Here is a 26,029-nt window from a genome sequence, read left to right as displayed (position 1 = left end):
ATATAGTTTTTGAGTGATCTATCTGTGTTTAAAATGCACAAAATTATAACAAATGCTCACAGCTGTTTTTTTGTTTCCCTTTTTCGCACCCCACAAACGTCAAATGTGATGTACTGTTGTACTCGAATGTACATAGCCCATATATTTTTACATTGAGGGAGTTAAATTTGGGAGAAGGTAGTACATCATATGTGTAGTATAGTAATACTAGTATGTAATTGATGTAGTAGCAATAGTATGTAAATCAGTAGTACTATTGACGTATGTTGTCTTGTTGTTTCATCATATGTGTAGTATAGTAATACTAGCATATAATTAATGTAGTAGTAATAGTATGTAAATCAGCAGGACTATTGACCCCTGTTGTCTTGTTGTTTTTTCTTCAGGAAAGAGCCCCAGGCCTGGCAGTACCAACCGCAACCACCATAGTGCCAGGGCATCATCTGCCATCGCTACCACCTCCACACCCCTACCCAGGCACGCCAGTACGGCAGCGTCCCGAGCAGCATGGTCCTGAGAGCTGTGCTCAGGGAGGAACCCCATTCCCCAACTCCCCCACCCCTTCCAAGTCCTTACCTAATAAGTCAATAGTTGCCCCTAAACATTGATCCAAGGTCAGTTTGACATTCTTCCCCCAGATGGTTAAGTCGAGGTTGTTAGGAGTGTCCCACACAATGAAGGATCTGTGTCAGAGATGTGCGAAGCCAGAAATTGGTCACACTTTGTCCAAACTAAATCTCTATTGTGCTCTGATCATGCACTTGTCCAGTGATTCTGTTTTAGCCCTCAATTCTAATAAATAAAGGGATCTGACACTGATTGTCTGTTTCCCAGATTTAGACTAAGCCTAAAATAACATTTGATTAATTTTTTTCCTTGGAGCATACTTTTTAGTCCATGAGTAGTAGGCTTCATTTGGGTCCGGAAAACCAGTCCTATATGATGTAAGAATGATAGTGTTGCCGTTATACAACAATTCTCATTAAACTGCTTCACTATTGCTTCCCAGGACCTACGGCTAGCTGCTATAAAGTATTGTGAACTGTGCTTCTGTTGTAATGGAAGATATAGCCTGGCTATATAGCCTGGCTATGGTTCAACTATAAAAAATATTTTAAAAAACATTCCTTTGTCAGCTTAGCAGGTGGTGCTTATCAATATGCTTAGTGAATAGAGTAAGCACTAAGTATTCCGTGCTGTATTTGCACTCTTGTGAAATATTTTAAAGTGGAACTTTTCTGTAATTGTTCTTACATTATCATGAATAATGAGAGAGATATATCTTTGTGGTCTGGTAAAGCTTTTTTTAGAATATTATGGGAGAATTAGTCATATATATATATATATATATATTTTTATTGTGATCCTGTGCAAATTTCTTGACGTTTTCCAATAAAGCTGCTTGTTGCGCGCACCAATCATGTCTGTCCGTGGTCAAATGAGCTCAAACAATGTCCACAGGACTTTTACACTTGTGGCAGCTGTCTTTTGTAGGCCAGTTAGCTGCATACCATCCACATGGCAACAAAGACTGCCAATGCAGACACACTTAACGGGCAGCAAATCTGGCATGTTGTGGACATGAATAATTATCACCCACAATGACATAATGTCACACGCACACACACGATGGCTACAACAGCGGCAGGGGAAATAGACCAGTGATTGGCTGTGTCATGGTCAGAAGTCCTGACCCAGCACTATAAGTCATCAACAGAGAAAAAAGCAAGGAAAATATTTACCAGTAGTTGTAATTAATTAGTACTATAAGCTTACTCAAATAAATTGTTTTTTGAGGGTTGGCACAGGAAAAGTAATACATTTGTATGTTGGTAGTGGGATTGCAAACATCAAGTTTGTTGGCCTTTTTTGTATTTTTGTATGTCATTTATAGTAATGTGTATGTATAGCCTTAGTAAAACCTGATGTTTGAAAAAATTGGAGTAATATTAGATTTGTATCTGTTATGTACATAACAAATACTATGAAGCGTGGCAGCTGATGAGGCACTGGGCTATATGATTCCCATCTAGGCTGGCTCCCAATAGAATGATCTCTTTAGCCAGCCCAAGAAAATGGGATGGATGATATTTCTAACCCTATAATAGACCAAGTCAGAGCCTGGAACTAGTAACCCTTGCCTAAATTGTTTGATATATTATGTTATACTGTATATTATGTTATATATTGTATACAATATTTCAATAAAACATATAGGAAATATGAATGACAAAGGAATGCACCAAAGCAGAGGGCTTAGTAGGTATTTTCATCTTTATTCTTATTAAAATAATGTTTATTGTGGGACATGAGATATGACACAACACAGGAACATAAGGCCCTTGGAAGACAGCAGCTGCTGTGAAGAGTACATTAATTTGACTTACTATGAGAGAAAGAAAGAACTGAGGAGAGTGGATGAATCTTTGTTTGCAGTAGGCATGTAATTAAATGGAAAAATCCCTTTTCTGGACCAGTTTGACAGTCAACTGGCAGGCCTGGATGTGCGTTTTTCTGTACATCTTGGGTAAGATATATACAGCTTTCAGAGTCGGTGCGTTCCTCACATGACCAAATACACTGGCGAGAAGGATAACTAGCAACCAACTCCTGGGCTGGCTCAATAGAATACACATATACCCCCGATAATTCACCCAAGCTGTTATCATTATATGATCCAATTAAGACATGTGGTGAAGGGTTTCCTATGGAGTTGTGAATGTTTATGTGTACTTCTTGATCTCGTCGTAGAGCACCAAGACGAAGGCGCCGCCCATGCCTCGGATCACGTTGGACCAGGCTCCCTTGAAGAAGGCTTTGCCTCCCTCGTTCTTGGCGATCTTCTTCCAGCAGTCGATTGTGCCAGTGTACATGATGTCCGCTATTGAAATCGACACATTGATCATTAAAATGTGAAATATAGGCCTACTGTAGGCAATTCAATGACAATTGCCATGCGTAATGTGCCGTAACCTTTATTTTACTAGGCAAGTCAGTTAAGAACATATTCTTATTTACTATGATGGTCATTCATTGATATGATTCAACGAGTAGGCTACAACTAGCTCACCTGATTTGCGTCCTGACTGCATCATCATACGACGTCTGACGGTGTCAAAGGGGTATGAAATAATACCGGCGGCAGCGGTGACGCTCTGGGCAATCATCCAGCTGACGAAGATGTGCGTGTTCTTGGGGTCGGGCAGCATACCTAGACGATGACGCAGAGCAACATAATTGGGATTCTGTGCCTATTTTTTGTAAAAATACAATACTTTAAACAACGTCCAATTGCAAACAGCTACTTAAATGTATGATTTTACTTTAGCTCATGCTCCTCACCCTTGGCTGTGTCATAGACTCCGAAGTAAGCAGCTCTGTAGATGATGATGCCCTGGACAGACACGTTGAATCCCTGGTACAGGCCCTTGATACCGTCGGCTTTGTAGATTTTGCTGAGACAGCTGCCAAGACCGCTGAACTCTCTCTCAGCTCCACTTTTTCCGATGTCGGCCGCGAGCCTGGTTCTGGCGAAGTCAAGTGGGTAAACGAAGCAAAGAGAGGTGGCACCGGCCGCGCCACCGGATGCCAGGTTCCCGGCGAACCAACGCCAGAACTGTGTCTTCTGGTCCACTCCTCCAAGGAAGATCTTCTTGTACTTGTCCTTGAAAGCGAAGTTGAGGGCTTGGGTGGGGAAGTAACGAATCACATTGGCCAGGTTGCCTCTCCAGAAGGAGATAAAGCCTTGCTCTTTGGGAATCCTCCTGACGCAGTCCATGATCCCTTTGTACTGCATTTCCTTTGTGATTTGTTGGCTGGCATGTTGGACCTGGAGAGCAGAACAACAGAAGACAATTAATTTTTCAATTTAGCCTCAATTCAGTATGCAAAAAAACAACATGTCAATTGGATTTTATCATTGTACTTTAGGCCTACTTTGTATTACGCAACTGAAGTTTATATTTTTTATTTATTTATCCATTATTTTACCAGGTAAGTTGACTGAGAACAAGTTCTCATTTGCAGCAACGACCTGGGGAATAGTTACAGGGGAGAGGAGGGGGATGAATGAGCCAATTGTAAACTGGGGATTATTAGGTGACCGTGATGGTTTGAGGGCCAGATTGGGAATTTAGCCAGGACACCAGGGTTAACACCACTACTCTTACGATAAGTGCCATGGGATCTTTAATGACCTCAGAAAGTCAGGACACCCGTTTAACGTCCCATCCGAAAGAAGGCACCCTGGGGCATTGGGATATTTTTTTTAGACCAGAGGAAAGAGTGCCTCCTACTGGCCCTCCAACACCACTTCCAAGCAGCATCTGGTCTCCCATCCAGGAACTGACCAGGACCAACCCTGCTTAGCTTCAGAAGCAGTGGTAGCCAGCAGTGGTATGCAGGGTGGTAATGCTTATAGCAAGAGCGTAACAATATTGAGTTTGTTGTTGGGAAAATTCCTAATTCACTTGAATTCAATGATACTCACGGGTTTGTAGGAATGCATGTGTGCAATTTTTGTTATAATGAGCTATTCTCAGCGCTGTTGTATACTGGCCATTGCTTCATGTCACTTGAGCACAGTCTGAGTGTATTGGGTTGCATGCGTCTGGATAAATTTAGCTGTAGCCTAGGCCTAAACCAAATATCGCCGCTCTTATATCCAAACGATTGTCGACATTTTGGAATAATTAATTATCATCCTATTAATCGAAACATAGCATTACGTGTACTTGAAATCAACATTAAAATATAAGAACGCATCAAATAAATTAACTTTATGTTATTCAAAATAGTCATTTTCTTTTATGACCTGAAATTCATATGATTCGGTTTCTGTTCTGAACGAAAGGCCAAATCCTGAGTCCCATCGAATCAAATTAGAAAACTCAATACCACCTTGGACAGCGACAAGTCATGTGCGTAAGCAACGTCTCCAATGCGCTTTTCGCATGTATTTTGAATGAAAACCATTTGCCAAATTAATCTAATTGTATTACAATCTTACTCAATGAATAACCAATAATATATTAACTTTATGACAGAGACTGGAAAACAATTATTCTCACTCAGTCTTACCTGGAGCAACAACTTTACTCTCTCAATTGGAGCAACAGCTGTCTTGGAGATGGCAGCAGCAATGCCACCAGCCAAAAAGTCCTTAATGAAGCTAACCACCGCGTCCGACATGTTTTCAAGTTCCTCCTCGTGGAGTAGAGGTCAGACCGTAAAAGTTCCAGACAGTCCTCACCAAGACACCCTCAAAGAAACCCAACGCCCCTCCAAGTGGACAAAGCGCCCCCATCCCGCATAATATATCTGGGCTATATATCGCGAGAATTTGGGGGTGATGGATATGCAGACGGTCGAACAGATTGGCGAGGCTAAATAAATATCCGAGGTTAAGGTTCGAATCTTAGCCATGTCTATTAAATAAAGTGTAATAGAACACTTCGGGACTTTTAAAGGGCAAATTCAAGTCATTTTCCAGTTATGCAGTGGTGTTAGATAATAATTCTTATTCTGCTATTTAATAACATCACAACATCACAGCTATTTATCATTATTTATGCACTATTTATTCTTCAGGCCCAAGGTTTATCGCAGTTTAGGGTGGGCACCATGATACAGTGTGCAATTAACACATGGGTAGGCTGGCTTAGTTTAGCTTTTTAATGTATCTTCATAATTCAATATAGGTCTTATTGTTCTGATAAATGTGATTTAAGAGGTTAGGCCTGGCAATTAGGCCATCAAAATTCACACATTAACAGCGAGGGCGAGAGGGTGACATTGTTGCTGGTATGCATGCGACTTTGAAGACTTTAACTTAGCTTGCCAACTTTTAAACATTGTGATGTTATTAATGGTGTGGTGAGGATTTGCTTCATAGCCTGACCTGTAGCCTATGATGCGTTTTGAAGAGCCGGAAGCGCGCGCGTCTCCATTTAACAGAATGTCAATGTGACCTACAGCGCAGAAGTAGGTCATATGTGCTGATTATGGCCTTCTTTGTAATTATCATTAATTGTCAATGGAATTGTATTTTTCATATCTTCAGGCCTGTTCCTGCTAACAACGTTGGCTATTTAGGACAAGCTTTCACCCCTGGAACGAAAGTATTCCTCCGTTTTGTATGCATTAGGCCAAAACCTTCAGCCAAACATGTTACAGTAGGTTCGTAGTTTTGACCATTTCTAACCTGTTGTTCCAGCTTTGAAAACAGACTCATATTCTTGCATTTCTCACACACAGGAAAGCATGTTTGATTGTTGCTTGGATACAACCGAATATAGTCTCTTGCAGAACATTATGTAGCTTGTGACTTAACCAACACAATAGTAACCTATGTCAACAAAACATAAGCCCTGTAATTAAATGTACAAAAGGACCTGGAGTTGCTGCCAAAGATCCGCGTGCGCCCACACCATTCACTCTCCACTTGGTTGCTGAGACAGTAACATTCGAATTCAATCAAGCTCTATTTTATTGGTATTCTGGATGGCAAAACACAATACTTCTGTTTGCACAACAATAATGCATCAATAATGTACCTAAAATACTAATGTTCTGAATCAAAGAGATGTTAACGTACACACATATTAAGTTATAGCCTACTTGCTGTCTATAGTCTGTACTGTGTGGGAAGAATATAGCCTACTATTTTACTATAGAGTTTTCCTATTCTTACAACCCTGATTACCGAGTTAATTATAAACTATCTGCCCCAAAACCATTGCTTTGCCCTTTCACCTGTGACAAATAATAATGTAGGTGAATGCCAGCAGAATCCCATTGATAACTAATAAGCTAATGAGTCTGTGTGGTTATAGAAGCCCACCTTATTTCAAATTCCAAGCACAACGTTAATAGCCTATACATGCTCCTCGTGTCAGCATTTCCATGAGACCTATGGCTGCAGCGTGGAGATCAAGAGATCCTGCACGAATAGGTCATGTGTGCGCGCAGGGGGCGTCAATGTCTACCGATAATTAGCTGACAAATGCGTCGCTCCGTGCTCGACGTGCATAGGAGCTTGACTTGTGCCCTGTTGGAATGGGACCAAATCCTACGCGCACGTGCCCGCACATTGCAATAGGCTAACTGCGCAAATTACGCAAATGGATGGTGGGATTTATTATCACTACTTTAAAACAAGTATAATTAAGGTTGCATGTAGGATACATTTCCCACAGTTCGGAAAATGTGTTGTTTAAAAAGTTAAAAATAAAAACCTTACATTGATGACTTTTTGGAAATCCAACCAGTTTTCCACGTTGATTCAACTTCATCACATTGCATTTTTTTGTAGAAATGACATGTAAACAACGTTGATTCAACCAGTTTTTGCGCAGTGGGGTATTTCAGCTGTGAGGCTATCAATTTGTCAAGTTGCACACATAAAAATACCACATAAAGCCAAGAACAACACCATTGTTCTTTGAGTTGACAACTCCACCCCACCATTTACCACCGCAATAAATAAACTTTGGTGGAGAGGGCTGGAGTGCTTTCTGTTGTCTGTAGCAACCGCGCACCTATAGCCTATTCTGCAAAACCAACTCGAGTTGGAGACGAGGCACAAAAAGTTAACCTTTGCCGTCGTACGCAGTGAAGGAACTTCAGCATAGAGTAGCATAAACTATCGAGGAAGCATTAATAACGAATATAGTTCAATAGGACTATTTTATGCTCTCATCACCATGTGACGTATGCGACCGTTTTTATCCTGGAGTATGACAGATACAATGTCTAGACTGTCCTCGGTTGCTTCTCTTCGACTACCAGCCATTCAGCACCCGTTATCAAGACTCATAGACCCAGAAACCCTCTCTCTCAGAGGCTACTCCAGAGATTACGCTGGGAGTGACGAAGTTGTACCGCCGGGGTTGCGGGATGGGGACCTCGACTTTGTTTTCCGAGGTCAAAACACAAGAAGGGCCACAGGTTATCCTTATGACAAGGCTCCGCCGAAGCAGAGCAGTTTCAGCCTGGTCTCGCAGCCAATCCCCGAAGGAGTCAAAGTCTCAGTAGCCCTTGATCCGGTTAAACCACGGCTGCCCATCTTTGGTGAGTAGCTTATTGCAACGTGATCTCTAGCTAAACGAATAATAGGATGGAGAAATACTGCGCAACAAAGTTGAATAGTCTCTCTTTCTCTCTCTCTCTCTCTCTCTCTCTCTCTCTCTCTCTCTCTCTCTCTCTATCTCTCTCTCTCTCTCTCTCTCTCTCTCTCTCTCACACACACACGAATTCCTTTCAGTACCATAAACAGCACCAGAACAGTTTCTCTGGTCCAAAATTCCATGTGGTGGCGCCCTTCTACAAAAAAAAATGTGCGACGTTTGGCCAGATGCTTCTGCTATTCGAGTTGGTAATTGTTGATTATATTGGGAGGATTTTTTTTTATTTTTTAAAGTGGATATGATCAGTGGTGGAAAAAGTACTCCGTTTTCATACTTGAGTAAAAGTAAAGATACCTTAATAGAAAATAACTAAAGTAAAAGTGAAAGTCACCCAGTAAAATACAACTTGAGTAAAAGTCTAAAAGTATTTGGTTTTAAACAAACTTAAGTATCAAAAGTAAATGGATTTGATGAAATGTACATAAGCATCAAAAGTACAAGTACAATTATTAACCATTTCAAATTCCTTATATTAAGCAAACCAGATGGCACAATTATATATATTTACTGATAGCCAGGGACACACCCAACACTCAGACATAATTTACAAACAAAGCATTTGTGTTTAGTGAGTCTGCCAGATCAGAGGCAGTAGGGATGACCAGAGATGTTCTCTTGATAAGTTTGGGAATTGGACCATTTTCCTGTCAAAATGTAACGAGTACTTTTGGGTGTCAGGGAAAATGTATGGAGTAAAAAGTACATGATTTTATTTAGGAATGTAGTGAAGTAAAAGTAAAAGTTGGCAAAAATCTAAATAGCTAAGTAAAGTACAGATACCCCAAAAAAACAACTTAAGTAGTGCTTTAAAGTATATTTACTTAAGTACTTTTTACACCACTAGATATGATAGACTACTAGGTCTAGTCTCTTCGAATATGGCAAATGTAATGTAGAACTCAATGTCTAGTGTTATTACAAATTCACTGAACTGCTTGATTGCAGGGTTGGGATAAAGTTCCAATTCAATAATAGGAAGAAAGGGCAACTATTTTCAATAACTTCTCAATAAACTGAAAGGAAAAGTAGAATATATTCATACATTCAAATTACTTCCTGAACTGACTTCAAAATGGTAGATTTTTTACACCTATCCCATCAGATTGACTAGCCTAAATGCAATCCACAATGACTTTGTGACTGTGTGCACTAAACTGGAGAATGCCGATACCCAGAAATAATTACAATTAATGTGTTAAAATTAGGACTGGTGAACTGCAATGCAATTAAACAGAGTTTGCACTTATCAGGAGTGGTCATGATCCTGGTATGCTGTGAATGTGGTTGTGCTTTGGATAGGTCAGCGGGTGGCACCAGAGAGCAGGGGGAGCCGAGTCACCAGCCTAACCAGTACCATTAAAACCAGCATCACCAGTCAAACCAGTACCAGCAGAACCAGTATCCTTACCAGAACTACTACCGCAGCCTCCTGCCCTGAGGCCCAGCTCAGGATCCAAGTGGACCAGGTACTGTCCCTCCCTCTTTCCGCCTCTCTCCTTTCATCCGTTTTTGGTCTCTTTTTCCCTCTTTTCACTACATTTCACTCCATCTGACATCTCCTATTCAACTTCTCTCCATTTTTCAAGGGTGCTTATTCCTGTTCAACACTCAATGGAATTCTTGATTTAGGTCTAAGTCTGACCATTTGATCCATATTATATATTCCAAGACCACAGACAGCTTCTTAGCTATGAGCTCGACAACAGCAGGATTGTGCAGGAAGTCAGACAGTGTTGCTCTCCTTCCACATCAAAGTCAGTCTCGTTCTTAGTTTAAATAACAGACACAGATATGATGTGGAGTTGGGGTCCGGAGTAACGAAAGAGGGTTCAGTGGGGTCCTTGAACCATGCTGAGGGAAAACCCATAGGTACCCAGAGAACCTCATCCCCATTGGTCAAGAATGGTTAAGAGGTAGAGAGGTAGAGATTAGCATTTTGAGTGTGAGTGTGTTGTGGCTGAAATCTGCTGATGTCAGACGGGAATAGCTGACCAGGTTTAGCCCTGTCTAGAACCAATTGTTTTTCTTTATTTTTACTATTTTCTACATTGTAGAATAATAGTGAAGACTAAGCACAAATGCGCCCACGCAGGCATGCAAGTGCGCGCACACACACACACCAAGGCAAACATAAAAATGCACAGACAGTCAGGGATACTGCCTGTCAAAAGGGATCCACAACAGTTATCTTAATACCCAAACCCCCTCCCTTGCTCTTCCTTAGATCAGAAGAAGTCCCCTAATAATAGAGACGATGAACGTCAGTCAAAGTCCTAACCTACCAGCAGGAAGGGCTAGCCTGCCTATGACATCAGCATAGTTCCTAGTGTATGTCACTTAGCTTCCTCTGTTTTGTTGGATGTGAGATGTTGAGTCATTATTGTTTTGACATGGTCAAAGCTGTCAAGATGAATTTTGATGAAATGTTTCATGTTCTGATGGTTGATTGGTGTATTGAATGAACTAACAAAATGAATGAACAACTGACCAAATGAATTAACAAATGAATGCACTGAATAGACTGAGTGAGCTATAGTCACTGCATTGATATCTTTGTGTTCTACCTCCAGCTTGAGCGCGAGCTAAGGCAGAACATTCAGTTGTTAGGACACTTGAACCTTCAACGAATGTTCAAGAACAACCATCCGGAGGGAAAAGCACTGGCCAACAGGTTAAGCTTTGACTAACACGTGCACGCACGCACGCGTACACACACACACACACACACACATGCGCGCACGCACGCGCACACACACACACACACACACACACACACACACACACACACACACACACTTTAAAAAAATGATATTACCTACACAAGCTCTTCTCCCTGTACATTAACACCTATAAAAACACAGCTACAGGATGTCCTTTATCCTATATGGTTTATTGATCCCTCCCCTCTCTCTTGTCTATGCTCACAGAGATGTGTTGCTGATGATCCTCACCAAGTTTCTGGGCCGATTCATCACACTGCAGCAGTACAGCCAGTTGCTGCTCCGGTTAGTACATCAACCAATTTGAATAAATATCACATTTTAGTAGTATAGTGCATTCAAATGCATTTGTTGCAAAGTGCTGGGTAAAGGAGTCAGCGAGGTTGACAGTATAAAGAAAAAACATAATAGAAGTCTTAACTCTATAGGGCGGCAGGTAGCCTAGCGGGTAGAGTGTTGGGGCAGTAACTGAAAGGTCGCTGGTTCGAATACACGAACTGACACGGTGGGAACTCTGTTGATGTGCCCTTTAGAAAGGCACTTAACACTAATTTGCTCCCTTACAGAAAGAAAGAATAAACTCCTACTATGGCTGACCGTTTGAAACGACACATTTCACTGTACCTATCTGGTAGTACCAGTCAAAAGTTTGAACACACCTACTCATTCAAGTGTTTTTCTTTATTTTGATTATTTTCTACATGGTAGAATAATAGTGAAGACATCATAACTATGAAATAACACATATGGAAACATGTAGTAACCAAAGAAGTGTTTAACAAATCCAAACATATACAATTATCTGTTCTTGCCATAATATGGACTTGGTCTTTTACCAAATAGGGCATTTATTTTAAATTGCATTTATTTGTTCTGCAATTTCTGAAGCTGGCAACTCAAATGAACTTGTCCTCTGCAGCAGAAGTAACTATAGGTCTTCCTTTCCTGTGGTTTATGGTTTTTGCGACTGCACTTGAAGAAACTTTCAAAGTTCTTGAAATGTTCCGGATTGACTGACCTTCATGTCTCAAAGTAATGATGGATTGTCGTTTCTCTTTGCTTATTTTAACTGTTCTTGACATAATATGGACTTGGTCTTTTACCAAATAGGTCTATCTTCTGTATACCACTCCTACCTTGTCACAACACAACTGATTGGCTCAAATGCATTAAGAAGGGAAGAAATTCCACATATTAACTGTTAACAAGGCACACCTGTTAATTTAAATGCATTCCAGGTGACTATCTCATGAAGCTGGTTGACAGAATGCCAAAAGTGTGCAAGGCTGTCATCAAGGCAAAGGGCGAAGAAGAATTTGAAGAATCTCAAATCTCAAATATATTTTGATTTGTTTAACACTTTTTTGGTTACTACATGATTCAATATGTGTTATTTCATAGTTTTGATGTCTTTACTATTATTCTATGTAGAAAATAGTAAACATTTAAAAAATAACTTGAATGAGTAGGTGTGTCCAAACTTTTGACTGGTACTGTGTATATATATATATATATATATATATTTGTTTTATCTAGCACACTCCTTTTCTAAAATCTGACTGTGTGTGAATGTTTGGTTTGATTCACTGAAACAAAACATGAACTAGCCTACAATGAACTTGCCATGTGTAACAGAGTCATCTAAGAACAAAACCAATGAACCTGGGTTGGGGTCAATTCAATTTCAACTAAATTCAAAAACTCAAAACTCTTCATAGAAAACCATGAATAATTCTTACATTTGATCAAATCTAAAATAATCTCAATTCATCCTTGCAGTTAACTCCATCACTGGACTAACCCATACAGTAAAACATAACCTTTTTGAATCCTCCAGACTGCATTTGTCGAAGAAGGCAGCCATTAGCTTTGAGGAGCTGTGGGAGGCCATAAGAGAGTCTGGAGCAGGTGGACCAGCCACTTGGTTTAACCCCACCCAGGATCCGAGCACAACCCCTCCCCTTTCTCCAGCTAAAGTCACAGCCTCCCAGACCCTATCCCTATTGCGGGGACAGGCCCAGAACAGGTAAGTCTGGATTGAGGACACCCATCCCCTAAGTATTGTGAAACGATGCCGTATTCAAAACTTTGAATTTTCCAATTTAAATGATTATCCAAAATTCTTGCAACCAATATAATGTTATATATATGGGGGGATACAACCATCCCAGCTCTGAAGATTTTGTTGCGAAGAAACAGAATCATTAGAATATTTGTTTTGGTACTGTCCATATGTAGCTTGTTTTTGGTTGCAGGTTCAGGAATGGCGGAAGAATTGCAACATTTACCTGACGCTAACTCTGCAAAAAGCAATGCTGGGGGATTTGAAAAGTCATAGTCAATCGATCAACAATATAATAATACGTTTAAAAAAACATTTGATCTTTAATTTACAATCTGTAGAAGCTATGAGAATAGAAAGCTAAAATGTATATAGTATGTAAAAGATGGAAGTAGAAGCCTAACTGTTGTTGTCCATTAGTTTACTCCATTAGGGGAGGGATGGCAGGGTTAGGAGAACATAATAAAGGAAAATGTATAAATACATTTTATATTCTAAAATTTATGAAATTGTGTTTTTTCCCTCACCAATCTAAACACAATGCCCATAATAACTTAGCGAAAACAGGTTTTTAAGAAATAAAAAAAACAGAAAAACTTTATTTACATAAGTATTCAAACCCTTTGCCACGAGACTCGAAACTGAGCTCAGGTGCATCCTGTTTCCATTGATCATCCTTCAGATGTTTCCACAACTTGATTGGAGTCCACCTGAGGTAAATTCATTAGATTGGACATAATTTGGAAAGGCACACACCTGTCTATATACAGTGCCTTGCGAAAGTATTCGGCCCCCTTGAACTTTGCGACCTTTTGCCACATTTCAGGCTTCAAACATAAAGATATAAAACTGTATTTTTTTGTGAGGAATCAACAACAAGTGGGACACAATCATGAAGTGGAACGACATTTATTGGATATTTCAAACTTTTTTAACAAATCAAAAACTGAAAAATTGGGCGTGCAAAATTATTCAGCCCCTTTACTTTCAGTGCAGCAAACTCTCTCCAGAAGTTCAGTGAGGATCTCTGAATGATCCAATGTTGACCTAAATGACTAATGATGATAAATACAATCCACCTGTGTGTAATCAAGTCTCCGTATAAATGCACCTGCATTGTGATAGTCTCAGAGGTCCGTTAAAAGCGCAGAGAGCATCATGAAGAACAAGGAACATACCAGGCAGGTCCGAGATACTGTTGTGAAGAAGTTTAAAGCCAGATTTGGATACAAAAAGATTTCCCAAGCTTTAAACATCCCAAGGAGCACTGTGCAAGCGATAATATTGAAATGGAAGGAGTATCAGACCACTGCAAATCTACCAAGACCTGGCCGTCCATCTAAACTTTCAGCTCATACAAGGAGAAGACTGATCAGAGATGCAGCCAAGAGGCCCATGATCACTCTGGATGAACTGCAGAGATCTACTGCTGAGGTGGGAGACTCTGTCCATAGGACAACAATCAGTCGTATATTGCACAAATCTGGCCTTTATGGAAGAGTGGCAAGAAGAAAGCCATTTCTTAAAGATATCCATAAAAAGTGTTGTTTAAAGTTTGCCACAAGCCACCTGGGAGACACACTAAACATTTGGAAGAAGGTGCTCTGGTCAGATGAAACCAAAATTGAACTTTTTGGCAACAATGCAAAACGTTATGTTTGGCGTAAAAGCAACACAGCTGAACACACCATCCCCACTGTCAAACATGGTGGTGGCAGCATCATGGTTTGGGCCTGCTTTTCTTCAGCAGGGACAGGGAAGATGGTTAAAATTGATGGGAAGATGGATGGAGCCAAATACAGGACCATTCTGGAAGAAAACCTGATGGAGTCTGCAAAAGACCTGAGACTGGGACGGAGATTTGTCTTCCAACAAGACAATGATCCAAAACATAAAGCAAAATCTACAATGGAATGGTTCAAAAATAAACATATCCAGGTGTTAGAATGGCCAAGTCAAAGTCCAGACCTGAATCCAATCGAGAATCTGTGGAAAGAACTGAAAACTGCTGTTCACAAATGCTCTCCATCCAACCTCACTGAGCTCGAGCTGTTTTGCAAGGAGGAATGGGAAAAAATGTCAGTCTCTCGATGTGCAAAACTGATAGAGACATACCCAAAGCGACTTACAGCTGTAATCGCAGCAAAAGGTGGCGCTACAAAGTATTAACTTAAGGGGGCTGAATAATTTTGCACGCCCAATTTTTCAGTTTTTGATTTGTTAAAAAAGTTTGAAATATCCAATAAATGTCGTTCCACTTCATGATTGTGTCCCACTTGTTGTTGATTCTTCACAAAAAATACAGTTTTATATCTTTATGTTTGAAGCCTGAAATGTGGCAAAAGGTCGCAAAGTTCAAAGGGGCCGAATACTTTCGCAAGGCACTGTAAGTTCCCACAGTTGACAGGGCATTTCAGAGCAGAAACCAAGCCATGAGGTCGAAGGAATTGTCCGTAGAGCTCCGAGACAGGATTGTGTCGAGGCACAGATCTGGGGAAAGGTACCAAAAAATGTCTGCAGCATTGAAGGTCCCCAAGAACACCGTGGCTGCCATCATTCTTAAATGGAAGAAGTTTGGAACCACCAAGACTCTTCCTAGAGCTGACTTTCCGGCCGAACTGAGCAATTGGGGAAGAAGGGCCGTGGTCAGGGAGGTGACCAAGAACCCGATGGTCACTCTGACAGAGCTCCAGAGTTCCTCTGTGGAGGAGGGACAACCTTCCAGAAGGACAACAATCTCTGCATCACTCCACCAATCAGGCATTTATGGTATAATGGCCAGACAGAAGCCACTCCGCAGTAAAAGGCACATGACGGCCTCTTGGAGTTTGCCAAAATGCACCTAAAGGACTCTCAGACCATGAGAAACAAGATTCTCTGGCCTGATGAAACCAAGATTGAACTCTTTGGCCTGAATGCCAAGCATCTAGAGGAAAGCAGGCACCGCTCATCACCTGGCCAATACCATCTCTACGGTGAAGCATGGTGGTGGCAGCATCATGCTGTGGGATGTTTTTCAGTGCAGGGACTGGAAGACTAGTTAGGATTGAGGGAAAGATGAATGCTGCTCCACAGCGCTCAGGACCTCAAACTGGTGCGACACTCCACATCCAACCTGACAGATCTTGAGATGATTTGCAGAGAAGAATGAGAGAAATTCCCCAAATACAGGTGTGCCAAGCCTGTAGCGTCGTACCCAAGAAGACTTGAGGCTGTAATCGTTGCCAAAGGTATTTCAACTAAGTACTGAGTAAACAGTCTGAATACTTATGGAAATGTCATATTTCATTTTTTTATTTTTAATACATTTGCAAACATTTAAAAAATCTTGTACTTTGTCATTACGTGGTATTCTGTGTAGATTGATGAGGGGAAAAAACGATTTAATCAATTTTAGAATAAGGTTGTAACTTAACAAAATGTGGAAAAAGTCAAGGGTTCTGAATACTTTCCAAATGCTCTGATATATATATATATATATATATGTATATATATATATATATATATATATATATATATATATATATATATATATATATATATATGTGTGTGTATTTTGTTTTACAAAAAATATATATGGGGATTGGAAATTATGCAGACAATTACATTGATGGAAGCTACAATTTAAATTAAATGTTAAAGGTGATCTATCCCCCAATTTTTTGGTTTGTTTTATAAGTATAAATATTGTAAGTCATGCTATGGTTGTGCCGGGGTTGTACTTCAGACTTTAAGGAAAGTGTGAGTGTGTTATGGCTGATATCTGCAAGTGTCAGACAGGTAGAGCGGATGGTTAAGTTAGCATCTCTATTGCCTTCCTGAGAGCTGAAGTACTGTCGCCCCCCAGCCTAGAAATGCCTTGGCAATGCAGTGTCTAAATTCCAACACAGTGAAATCATGATATTGGTTGTGACAGATACTTGTACCACAACCCCAAAAACTACATTACTAGACCATCAGTTCTGAAATCTCTGGGTCAAAGAAGGCTGGGGATTGACTAACCCTGGAAAGATAACTCTAGACAAAAGGCATGCTTAGGGTGAGTTAGCTACAAAGCTTTCGGGAAACTCACCCCCTGGATAGTTAGATTCAAACAATGCAGAGCCAAAATGGCCCTTTCTGTTTTAAGTTAATGCTGACGCAATTCTCCCGCTTTAGAGCAATCTCAGTTCAAACTTGGTAGGATGCTTTAAACACTGGGCACATTCATACTCCCTTTCTATCGACAGAGGAGCCCAAAACCACAGGACTCAGGGGAAAGGAGATTATTTAAGTATTTACCTCTTCTCTTTGGTGCCATTGTCGGGGTGTCAAATGGTGTGTGTGTGTTTATATGTGTGAGTGTGTGTGGGTGGGTGTGGGCGCATGCGCAAGAGACAGTTTGTCATCAGCAGCTCTCCACCGGGGAGGTATGTGTGTCTCCCCTGTCAGGGCAAACTGGCAAACCGGCTGTGGTGGACAGACAGACAAACACACAGACACACACATAAACACATTCCAGCGGAGGCTGAGAAGGCCTGAGAGCCACCAGTTCAGAAATCCCCGTGACCAATTAGGAAGACCTGGAGACTCCTAGTCAGTTGGAGCAAAGAGAAGGGGAGAGGGGGAGTGAGAGACAGGGGGTGGGTGGGAGAGGGAGAGAAAGAGGGAAGAGTGAGGGAAAGAGTGCAGGAGGGGATTGAAAGGGAGGGAATACAAGAGAAAGAGTGACCAAAAAAGAACAGCATGAAAAACGAGGCAGTCGTGTAAAGTAACTAAGTATTAACTAAGTACTACTTAAGTCGTTTTTGGGAATATGTGTACTCTACTTTACTATTTATATTTTTGACTACTTTTACTTTTACTCCACCAAATTAGAAACAAATATATGTAATTTTGCTCCCATACATTTTCCCTGACACCCGAAAGTACCAGTTACATATCAAATGCTCAGGCAGGAAAGCAATATGGTCCAATTTAAAAACCTATCAATATAACATGTTGTCATCCCTACTGACTCTGATCTGGCCGACTCACTAAGCAGAAATAATGTGCTTGTAAATTATGTCTGAGTTTTGGAGTGTGCCCCTGGCTGTCCTTACATTTAAAAAACAAGAAAAATGTGTAGTCTGGTTTGCTTAATAAAATGAATTTTCTTTTCTTTCACCTTTTACTTTTACTCAAGTATGACAATTGAGTACTTTTTCCAACACTGTACTTAATGAAGTACATTTAAAACCAGATACGTTTAGACTTTTACACAAGTAGTATTTTACTGTGTGACTTTCACACACTTTTACTTGAGTCATCTTTACTTGAGGTATCTTTACCTATATTCAAGAATGACAATTGAGTACGTTTTCCACTGAAAGGAGGAGAGAGAAAGTAAGAGGGTGGAGAGAAATGGAACTCAGGAATAGAGAGGAGTTAGAGGGACAGATACAATTATGAGAGCAAGAGAAAAGGGTGAGGGAGAGAAAGAAAAACTCAGGAAGAGAGAGGAGTGAGAAGCACAGAAAGGAGAGAGAGAGAGAGAGAGAAAAGAAAGAGAGAGGGAGGGAGAGTCAAATGGTTGTGAACTCTTTAATCCTGTTACCCCTTACTGATGTGTCTGATTGACAGGACTTTTTGCTCGCTTTCCATAAGGCGTTCACCCGCAGGCGTCCTAGTATTGTTATCTTTTGAAAACGTCTGTTAGTCAGTCACACTGGCAGCCACCCTGTGGACACTAGGCTACATTTATAAAGTAAGTAAAAGTAACTAGCCTTGCACAAGCCTAGGCATTTGTGAGAGCCAGAATGGCTCATTGGAAATGGAAACTATCTGTTTATGTAGCCTGAGGCAGCTTGATGTACAAGTACACCCCCTGGACAGGACACTAGTCTATCGCAGGGCCTTACGCCCAATCTATCTCCTTAACATTTACAAAGTATTAGTGTCAAATTTTCCAAAAATCAACTTTTTGGTCACCACCTATGAAATCTATGCAAGTCTAAAAAATGATTGAATATTTGGATATCACTACTTAATTGGAGTGACATTTGGAAAACAAAGAAGCAGTCTTTTTTAATAGAGATCGTACTGTATATCTGCAATATGAAAATTACAGGCCTCTCTCATCTTTTTAAGTGGGAGAACTTGCACAATTGGTGGCTGAATAAATACTTTTTTGCCCCACTGTATATGTATCTGAATGTCACAGAAACGTTTTCACTTTCCTAAGCTGAATGCTAGACCAAAGATAGCTAGACAAGAGCATTTGCTTACAGCTGACTGAAATGTAAATGATGTGGTTCTCCCCACCACAGGTTCCTGGAGGTCATAGAGTCACGTCCCACAGAGCTAGGCCTACAGAGGATCAGTTTGATTGTAGCTCCAGAGCTGAAGAGATGTCTTGCACAGTTGGGCCTCAACTTAGAGGACCGGGAGTTTGAGAAGCTTTGGAAGAAGTGTGTTTCCCCCCTCAAAATCTCTCTCTATATATGTATAAATAATTTATGAATAATACGATGTGGTACATAAGTAAAGTATGATGATTTTTGAAACGTTCAACATTATATACTGCATTTTCTGGAATTAAGTATGTGCATCAGAGTTGGAGTCAAATCAAATTTAAGTCAAAACAAATTTCCCTAAAAAAGCTGAAAAGGTGAAGCAATTTATTTAAAATGTTTAAAAAAATATATATACAGTTGAAGTCAGGAGTTTACGTACACCTTAGCCAAATACATTTAAACTCAGTTTTCACAATTCCTGGCATTTAATCCTAGTAAAAATTCCCTGTCTTAGGTCAGTTAGGATCACCACTTTAATTTAAGAATGTAAAATGTCAGAATAATAGTAGAGAGAAGGTCAGGGCTTTGTGATGGCCACTCCAATACCTTGACTTTGTTGTCCTTAAGCCATTTTGCCACAACTTTGGAAGTATACTTGGGGTCATTGTCCATTTGGAAGATTGTGGTATATCCACATCATTTTCCTTCCTCATGATGCCATCTATTTTGTGAAGTGCACCAGTCCCTCCTGCAGCAAAGCACCCCCACAACATGATGCTGCCACCCCAGTGCTTCACGGTTGGGATGGTGTTCTTCGGCTTGCAAGCCTCCCCCTTTTTCCTCCAAACATAATGATGGTCATTATGGCCAAACAGTTCTATTCTTGTTTCATCAGACTAGAGGACTTTTCTCAAAAAGTACGATCTTTGTCCCCATGTGCAAGTTGCAAACCGTAGTCTGGCTTTTTTATGGTGGTTTTGGAGCAGTGGCTTCTTCCTTGCTGAGCGGCCTTTCAGGTTGTGTAGATATAGGACTCGTTTACTGTGGGTATAGATACTTTTGTACCTGTTTCCACCAGCATCTTCACAAGTTCCTTTGCTGTTGTTCTGGGATTGATTTGCACTTTTTGCACCAAAGTACATTCATCTCTAGGAGACAGAACGTGTCTCCTTCGTGAGCGCTATGACGGCTGCATGGTTCCATGGTGTTTAAGCTTGCGTACTATTGTTTGTACAGATGAATGTGGTACCTTCAGGCGTTCGGAAATTGCTCCCAAGGAAACAATTGTTGGAAAAATGACTTGTGTCATGCACAAAGTAGATGTCCTAACCGACTTGCCAAAACTATAGTTTGTTAAAAAGACATTTGTGGAGTGGTGGAAAAATGAGTTTTAATGTCTCCAACCTAAGTTTATGTAAACTTCCAACTTTAACTGTATGTACAGTACCAGTCAAAAGTTTGGTCACACCTACTTATTCCAGGGTTTTTCTTTATTTGTACTTTTTCTACAGTGTAGAATATATATTTGAGATTCTTCAACGTAGCCACCCTTTGCCTTGATGACAGCTTTGCAGACTCCTGGCATTCTCTCAACCATCTTCATGAGCTAGTCAACTGGAATGCATTTCAATTAACAGGTGTGCCATGTTAAAAGTTAATTTGTGGAATTTCTTTCCTTCTAATGCGTTTGAGTCAATCAGCTGTTTTGTGACAAGGTACTGAAGGGGTGGTATACATAAGATAGCGATTTGGTAAAATACCAAGTCCATATTATGGCAAGAACAGCTCAAAGAAGCAAAGAGAAACAAAAGTCCATCATTACTTTAAGGCATGAAAGTCAGTCAATCCGGAACATTTCAAGAATTTTGAACGTTTCTTCAAGTGCAGTCGCTAAAACCACAAAGTGTTATGATGAAACTGGCTCACATGAGGACCATCACAGGAAAGGAAGACCTAGAGTTACCTCTGCTGCAGAGGATAAGTTCATTAGAGTTTCCATCTTCAGAAATTGCAGACCAAATAAATGCTTCATTGAGTTCAAGTAACAGACACCTCAACATCAACTGTTTAGAGGAGACTGTGTGAATGAGGTCTTCATGGTCGAATTGCTGCAAATAAACACTATTAAAGGACACCAATAATAAGAAGAGACTTGATTGGGCCAAGAAACACGAGCAATGGACATTAGACCGGTGGAAATCTGTCCTTTGGTCTGATGAGTCCAAATTTGAGATTTTTGGTTCCAACCGCCGTGTCTTTGTGAGATGCAGAGTAGGTGAATGGATGATCGCCGCATGTGTGGTTCCCACCGTGAAGCATGGAGGAGGAGGTGTGATGGTGGGGGGTGCTTTGCTGGTGACACTGTTTGTGAGCGGCAGGGTAGCCTAGTGGTTAGAGCGTTGGACTAGTAACCGGAAAGTTGCAGGTTCAAACCCCCGAGCTGACAAAGTACAAATCTGTCGTTCTGCCCCTGAACAGGCAGTTAACCCACTGTTCCTAGGCCGTCATTGAAAATAAGAATTTGTTCTTAACTGACTTGCCTAGTTAAATAAAGGTAAAATATGTATTTTTTTATTATTTAGAATTCAAGGCACACTTAACCAGCATGGCTACCACAGCATTCTGCAGCGATACGCCATCCCATCTGGTTTGCGCTTAGTGGGACTATCATTTGTTTTTCAACAGGACAATGACCCAACACACCTTGAGGCTGTATAAGAGCTATTTAACCAAGAAGGAGATTGATGGAGTGCTGCATCAGATGACCTGGCCTCCATAATCACCCGACCTCAACCCAATTGAGAGGGTTTGGGATGAGTTGGACCGCAGAGTGAAGGAAAAGCAGCCAACAAGTGCTCAGAATATGTGCGAACTCCTTCAAGACTGTGGGAAAAGCTTTCCAGGTGAAGCTAGTTTCGATAATGCCAATAGTGTGCAAAGCTGTCATCAAGGCAAAGGATGGCTACTTTGAAGAATTTAAAGTCTAAACTATATTTTTATTTGTTTAACACTTTTTTGGTTACTACATGATTCAATATGTGTTATTTCATAGTTTTGATGTCTTCACAATTATTCTACAATGTAGAGAATATTAAAAAATAAAGAAAAACCCTTGAATGAGTAGGTGTGTCCAAACTTTTGACTGGTACTGTATATATTCAGACCACTTCAAACATGTATATTGAGTGACTTCAATTCCAATGTTCACCATATTTATGTATGCATGTTCAGTATTTCCTTTATGTATTCATGTACTGTCTGTGTGCATTGTATGAGGAAAACTGTAGTGGTACACCTCATTGTATGATTTTAGAAAATATGTTGACGAACAGATTTGACAGCAAAGGACTTGGAGCCGTGAACGTGAGAGGTTTGCTAAGGAAACTTGGACTGAGCCAGATTAAGACCTCAGACACCAACGATAATAATGATCAAGTTTCATCTTCTATCAATGGTGAAGACACCAAAGGTAAGAACAAAGGAAAGACATTCTGCATATCTTCATATTCCATCAGAAACGGTATGAGTCAAAAGATGTGATGCTGTTCACCACATTTGGTAATGTCTCTTTGTTGTTACTTAAACTTCAGTATTTACTAAAGTTTTGACTCAAGTATTACGTTTTTACATATACTTAAAGATGCAGTCCGAGATCTTAAGCACAACAAATTCGTAACATATTTTACCAATTGAATTCATAACATATCATATGAATTGCACACACACACAAAAAAGTTTTTTTGCAGGAAGTAACATATCAGACGAAATCTGTCAACATTTCAGTGGGTTGAAGCATCGCTCTTGCAACACCAGGGTTGTGCCCTTGAATCCCGTAGTGTAACACACTTAATGTAGGTGTCCCTTTCATATGTTGCATGGATAGAAGCATCTGCTAAATTACCATGTTATCAATACTATTATCATACATTACATCCAGAGACAAGAACAGTTAGTGATTGCTGTGACCAATAGTTACCAATAGAGGGCACTGTAGTATCATACCAGTCAAAGGCACCTCCCTTATAAAATACTGCACAGTTCTACATCTTTAATCCATTCAAAGTCCACTAAATTAATATGTATAATTTTAAATGATTGATGTTGGATGTTCTTCTAATCTGAGTACCCCATAACCCCAATGATATTGAAGCTGTTACTCTCCAAGGTATGACTGGGTTAATATGCAATCCACAGTTGGGAAATAATGGGAAATTTCCGCTGAAATTAAAGGTTTTCCACATGCCTTATTGTCTTAAATAACTATTCATTAATAAATTAATAAATAATGTATTAGTTAAGTTTAGGTACATGTCAATTCTTCAAATTTCGAAGGCTATGTGTCTGTAGCTGAAATTATCATTGATGCGTGCCAGTGGGGAATTTTACAGTTTGCTCATAGATACTAAACCACTCTTTTTCCTTTACCCATCATGGCCTTATGCTTTCAGCCAGACCCAGGGCCCTGTCGAAGTCGGAGGAGGAGCGTGGGGTATCCATCACCATGGAGAAGTGGCTGAAGGACAAGCTAAGGGAGGGCGTCCAGAGAATGAAATCCCAGTTTGACCAACTGGATCCAGACCAGACCTGCAAGGTGAGTCTGTTGACAGCTAGGGATTGGAGACAGGTGAAGATTCAATATTGTTTCACTTTTAGTCAAACTATTGGCCTGGTATTGAACTGAAGAAAGAAATAAAGAAATTCAACGTATTGAAACTAGGTCTGTGTGTTTGCCGGGACATTTGTCTAGGTGGGCCTGGAGGAGTTTCTGCAGGTGTTGAAGACCTTTGGCCTGAATCTAAAGAGGGAGCATGTGGGCTTGTTTTTGGCTCGCTGTGGCCTGGGACTCAACAAGACAGGTGTGATCCATTACCCAGAGTTCCTCCGCATGTTTCAGGACCGCAGCGAGGAAGGGGTCACACATAGGATCCTATCCAATCCACAACACAGGTCAGAGGTCACAGCCGGACAGTTACAATCCAATGGGCAAAACTGTTTGTGTCCTTGAAGCTCTTTTGTGACATTGTTGTCCAGTTGTAAACTGTTTTTATTATATTTAACTAGGCAAGTCAGTTAAGAACAAATTCTTATTTACAATGACGGCCTACACCGGCCAAACCCGGACGACTGGGCCAGTTGTGCACCTCCCTATGGGTCTCCCAATCACAGCCGGTTGTCATACAGCCTGGATTCAAACCAGGGGGTCTGTAGTGACACCTCTAGTGCTGAGATGCAGTGCCTTAGAGCACTGAGCCACTCGGGAGCCCCAATACTTCACATACAGTCGTGGCCAAAAGTTTTGAGAATGACACAAATATATATTTTCACAAAGTATGCTGCCTCAGTTTGTATGATGGCAATTGGCATATACTCCAGAATGTTATGAGGAGTGATCAGATGAATTGCAATTAATTGCAAAGTCCCTCTTTGCCATGCAAATTAACTTAATCCCCCAAAAACATTTACACTACATTTCAGCCCTGCCACAATAGGACCAGCTGATATCATGTCAGTGATTCTCTCGTTAACACAGGTGTGAGTGTTGACGAGGACAAGGCTGGAGATCACTCTGTCATGCTGATTGAGTTCGAACAACAGACTGGAAGCTTCAAAAGGAGGGTGGTGCTTGGAATCATTGTTCTTTCTCTGTCAACCATGGTTACCTGTAAGGAAACACGTGCCATCATCATTGCTTTTGCACAAAAAGGGCTTCACCGGCAAGGATATTGCTGCCAGTAAGATTGCACCTAAATCAACCATTTATCGGATCATCTAAAACTTCAAGGAGAGCAGTTCAATTGTTGTGAAGAAGGCTTCAGGGCGCCCAAGAAAGTCCAACAAGCGCCAGGACCGTCTCCAAAAGTTGATTCAGCTGCGGGATCGGGGCACCACCAGTACAAAGCTTGCTCAGGAATGGCAGCAGACAGGTGTGAGTGCATCTGCACGCACAGTGAGGCAAAGACTTTTGGAGGATAGCCTGGTGTCAAGAAGGGCAGCAAAGAAGCCACTACTCTAAGAATGATATTCTGCAAAAGGTAGAGGGATTGAACTGCTGAGGACTGGGGTAAAGTCATTTTCTCTGATTTTCAGATTGTTTGGGGCATCCGGAAAAAAGCTTGTCCGGAGAAGACAAGGTGAGCGCTACCATCAGTCCTGTGTCATGCCAACAGTAAAGCATCCTGAAACCATTCATCTGTGGGGTTGCTTCTCAGCCAAGGGAGTGGGCTCACTCACAATTTTGCCTAAGAACACAGCCATGAATAAAGAATGGTACCAACACATCCTCCGAGAGCAACTTCTCCCAACCATCCAGGAACAGTCTGGTGACGAACAATGCCTTTTCCAGCATGATGGAGCACCTTGCCATAAGGCAAAAGTGATAACTAAGTGGCTCGGGGAACAAAACATCGATATTTTGGGTCCATGGCCAGGAAACTCCCCAGACCTTAATCCCATTGAGAACTTGTGGTCAATCCTCAAGAGGTGGGTGGACAAACGAAAATCCACAAATTCTGACAAACTCCAAGCATTGATTATGCAAGAATGGGCTGCCATCAGTCAGGATGTGGCCCAGAAGTTAATTGACAGCATGCCAGGATGGATTGCAGAGGTCTTGACAAAGAAGGGTCAAAACTGCAAATATTGACTGTTTGCATCAACCTCATGTAATTGTCAATAAAAGCCTTTGACACGTATGAAATGCTTGTAATTATAGTTCAGTGTTCCATAGTAACATCTGACAAAAATATCTAAAGACACTGAAGCTGCAAACTTTGGAAATTAATATTTGTGTCATTCTCAACTTTTGGC

At 40.8% G+C, this 26,029-nt stretch overlaps 3 protein-coding genes across 5 annotated transcripts in view; 2 read left to right on the top strand and 1 right to left on the bottom strand.

The window, feature by feature from the left end:
• Window positions 1–1,418, top strand: part of cfap97 (cilia and flagella associated protein 97) — a 29,111-nt gene extending 27,693 nt beyond the window's left edge. For all 3 annotated transcript variants that reach the window (XM_021619059.2, XM_036933380.1, XM_036933379.1), the window contains one exon: window positions 387–1,418. In XM_021619059.2, coding sequence (XP_021474734.2) covers window positions 387–517 — 131 coding nt within the window. In that variant the 3' untranslated portion in view covers window positions 518–1,418. The remainder of the gene's footprint in view (window positions 1–386) is intronic.
• An 838-nt stretch (window positions 1,419–2,256) lies between these two features.
• On the bottom strand, window positions 2,257–5,345 carry slc25a4 (solute carrier family 25 member 4). The gene is made up of 4 exons (XM_021619061.2): window positions 5,080–5,345; window positions 3,343–3,829; window positions 3,071–3,211; window positions 2,257–2,881 (listed from the first exon to the last, which is right to left on the bottom strand). Exons 1-4 carry the CDS (start codon window positions 5,188–5,190, stop codon window positions 2,724–2,726), a joined length of 897 nt encoding a protein of 298 aa, XP_021474736.1. The 5' UTR covers window positions 5,191–5,345; the 3' UTR covers window positions 2,257–2,723.
• Window positions 5,346–7,273: 1,928 nt separating this feature from the next.
• The window catches only part of si:ch211-197n1.2 (EF-hand calcium-binding domain-containing protein 6), an 85,671-nt gene continuing 66,915 nt past the window's right edge, over window positions 7,274–26,029 (top strand). The window contains exons 1-9 of the mRNA XM_036933378.1: window positions 7,274–8,070; window positions 9,486–9,652; window positions 10,757–10,857; window positions 11,114–11,191; window positions 12,744–12,932; window positions 19,256–19,396; window positions 22,555–22,691; window positions 23,671–23,813; window positions 23,970–24,169. Of these exons, the coding sequence (XP_036789273.1) occupies window positions 7,713–8,070; window positions 9,486–9,652; window positions 10,757–10,857; window positions 11,114–11,191; window positions 12,744–12,932; window positions 19,256–19,396; window positions 22,555–22,691; window positions 23,671–23,813; window positions 23,970–24,169 (1,514 nt within the window). The 5' untranslated portion in view covers window positions 7,274–7,712. The remainder of the gene's footprint in view (window positions 8,071–9,485; window positions 9,653–10,756; window positions 10,858–11,113; window positions 11,192–12,743; window positions 12,933–19,255; window positions 19,397–22,554; window positions 22,692–23,670; window positions 23,814–23,969; window positions 24,170–26,029) is intronic.

This window comes from Oncorhynchus mykiss, chromosome 10 (assembly GCF_013265735.2).
Source record: "Oncorhynchus mykiss isolate Arlee chromosome 10, USDA_OmykA_1.1, whole genome shotgun sequence".
In the NCBI taxonomy this organism is placed as follows: Eukaryota; Metazoa; Chordata; class Actinopteri; order Salmoniformes; family Salmonidae; genus Oncorhynchus; species Oncorhynchus mykiss.
This window is presented reverse-complemented; position numbering and strand designations above follow the sequence as displayed.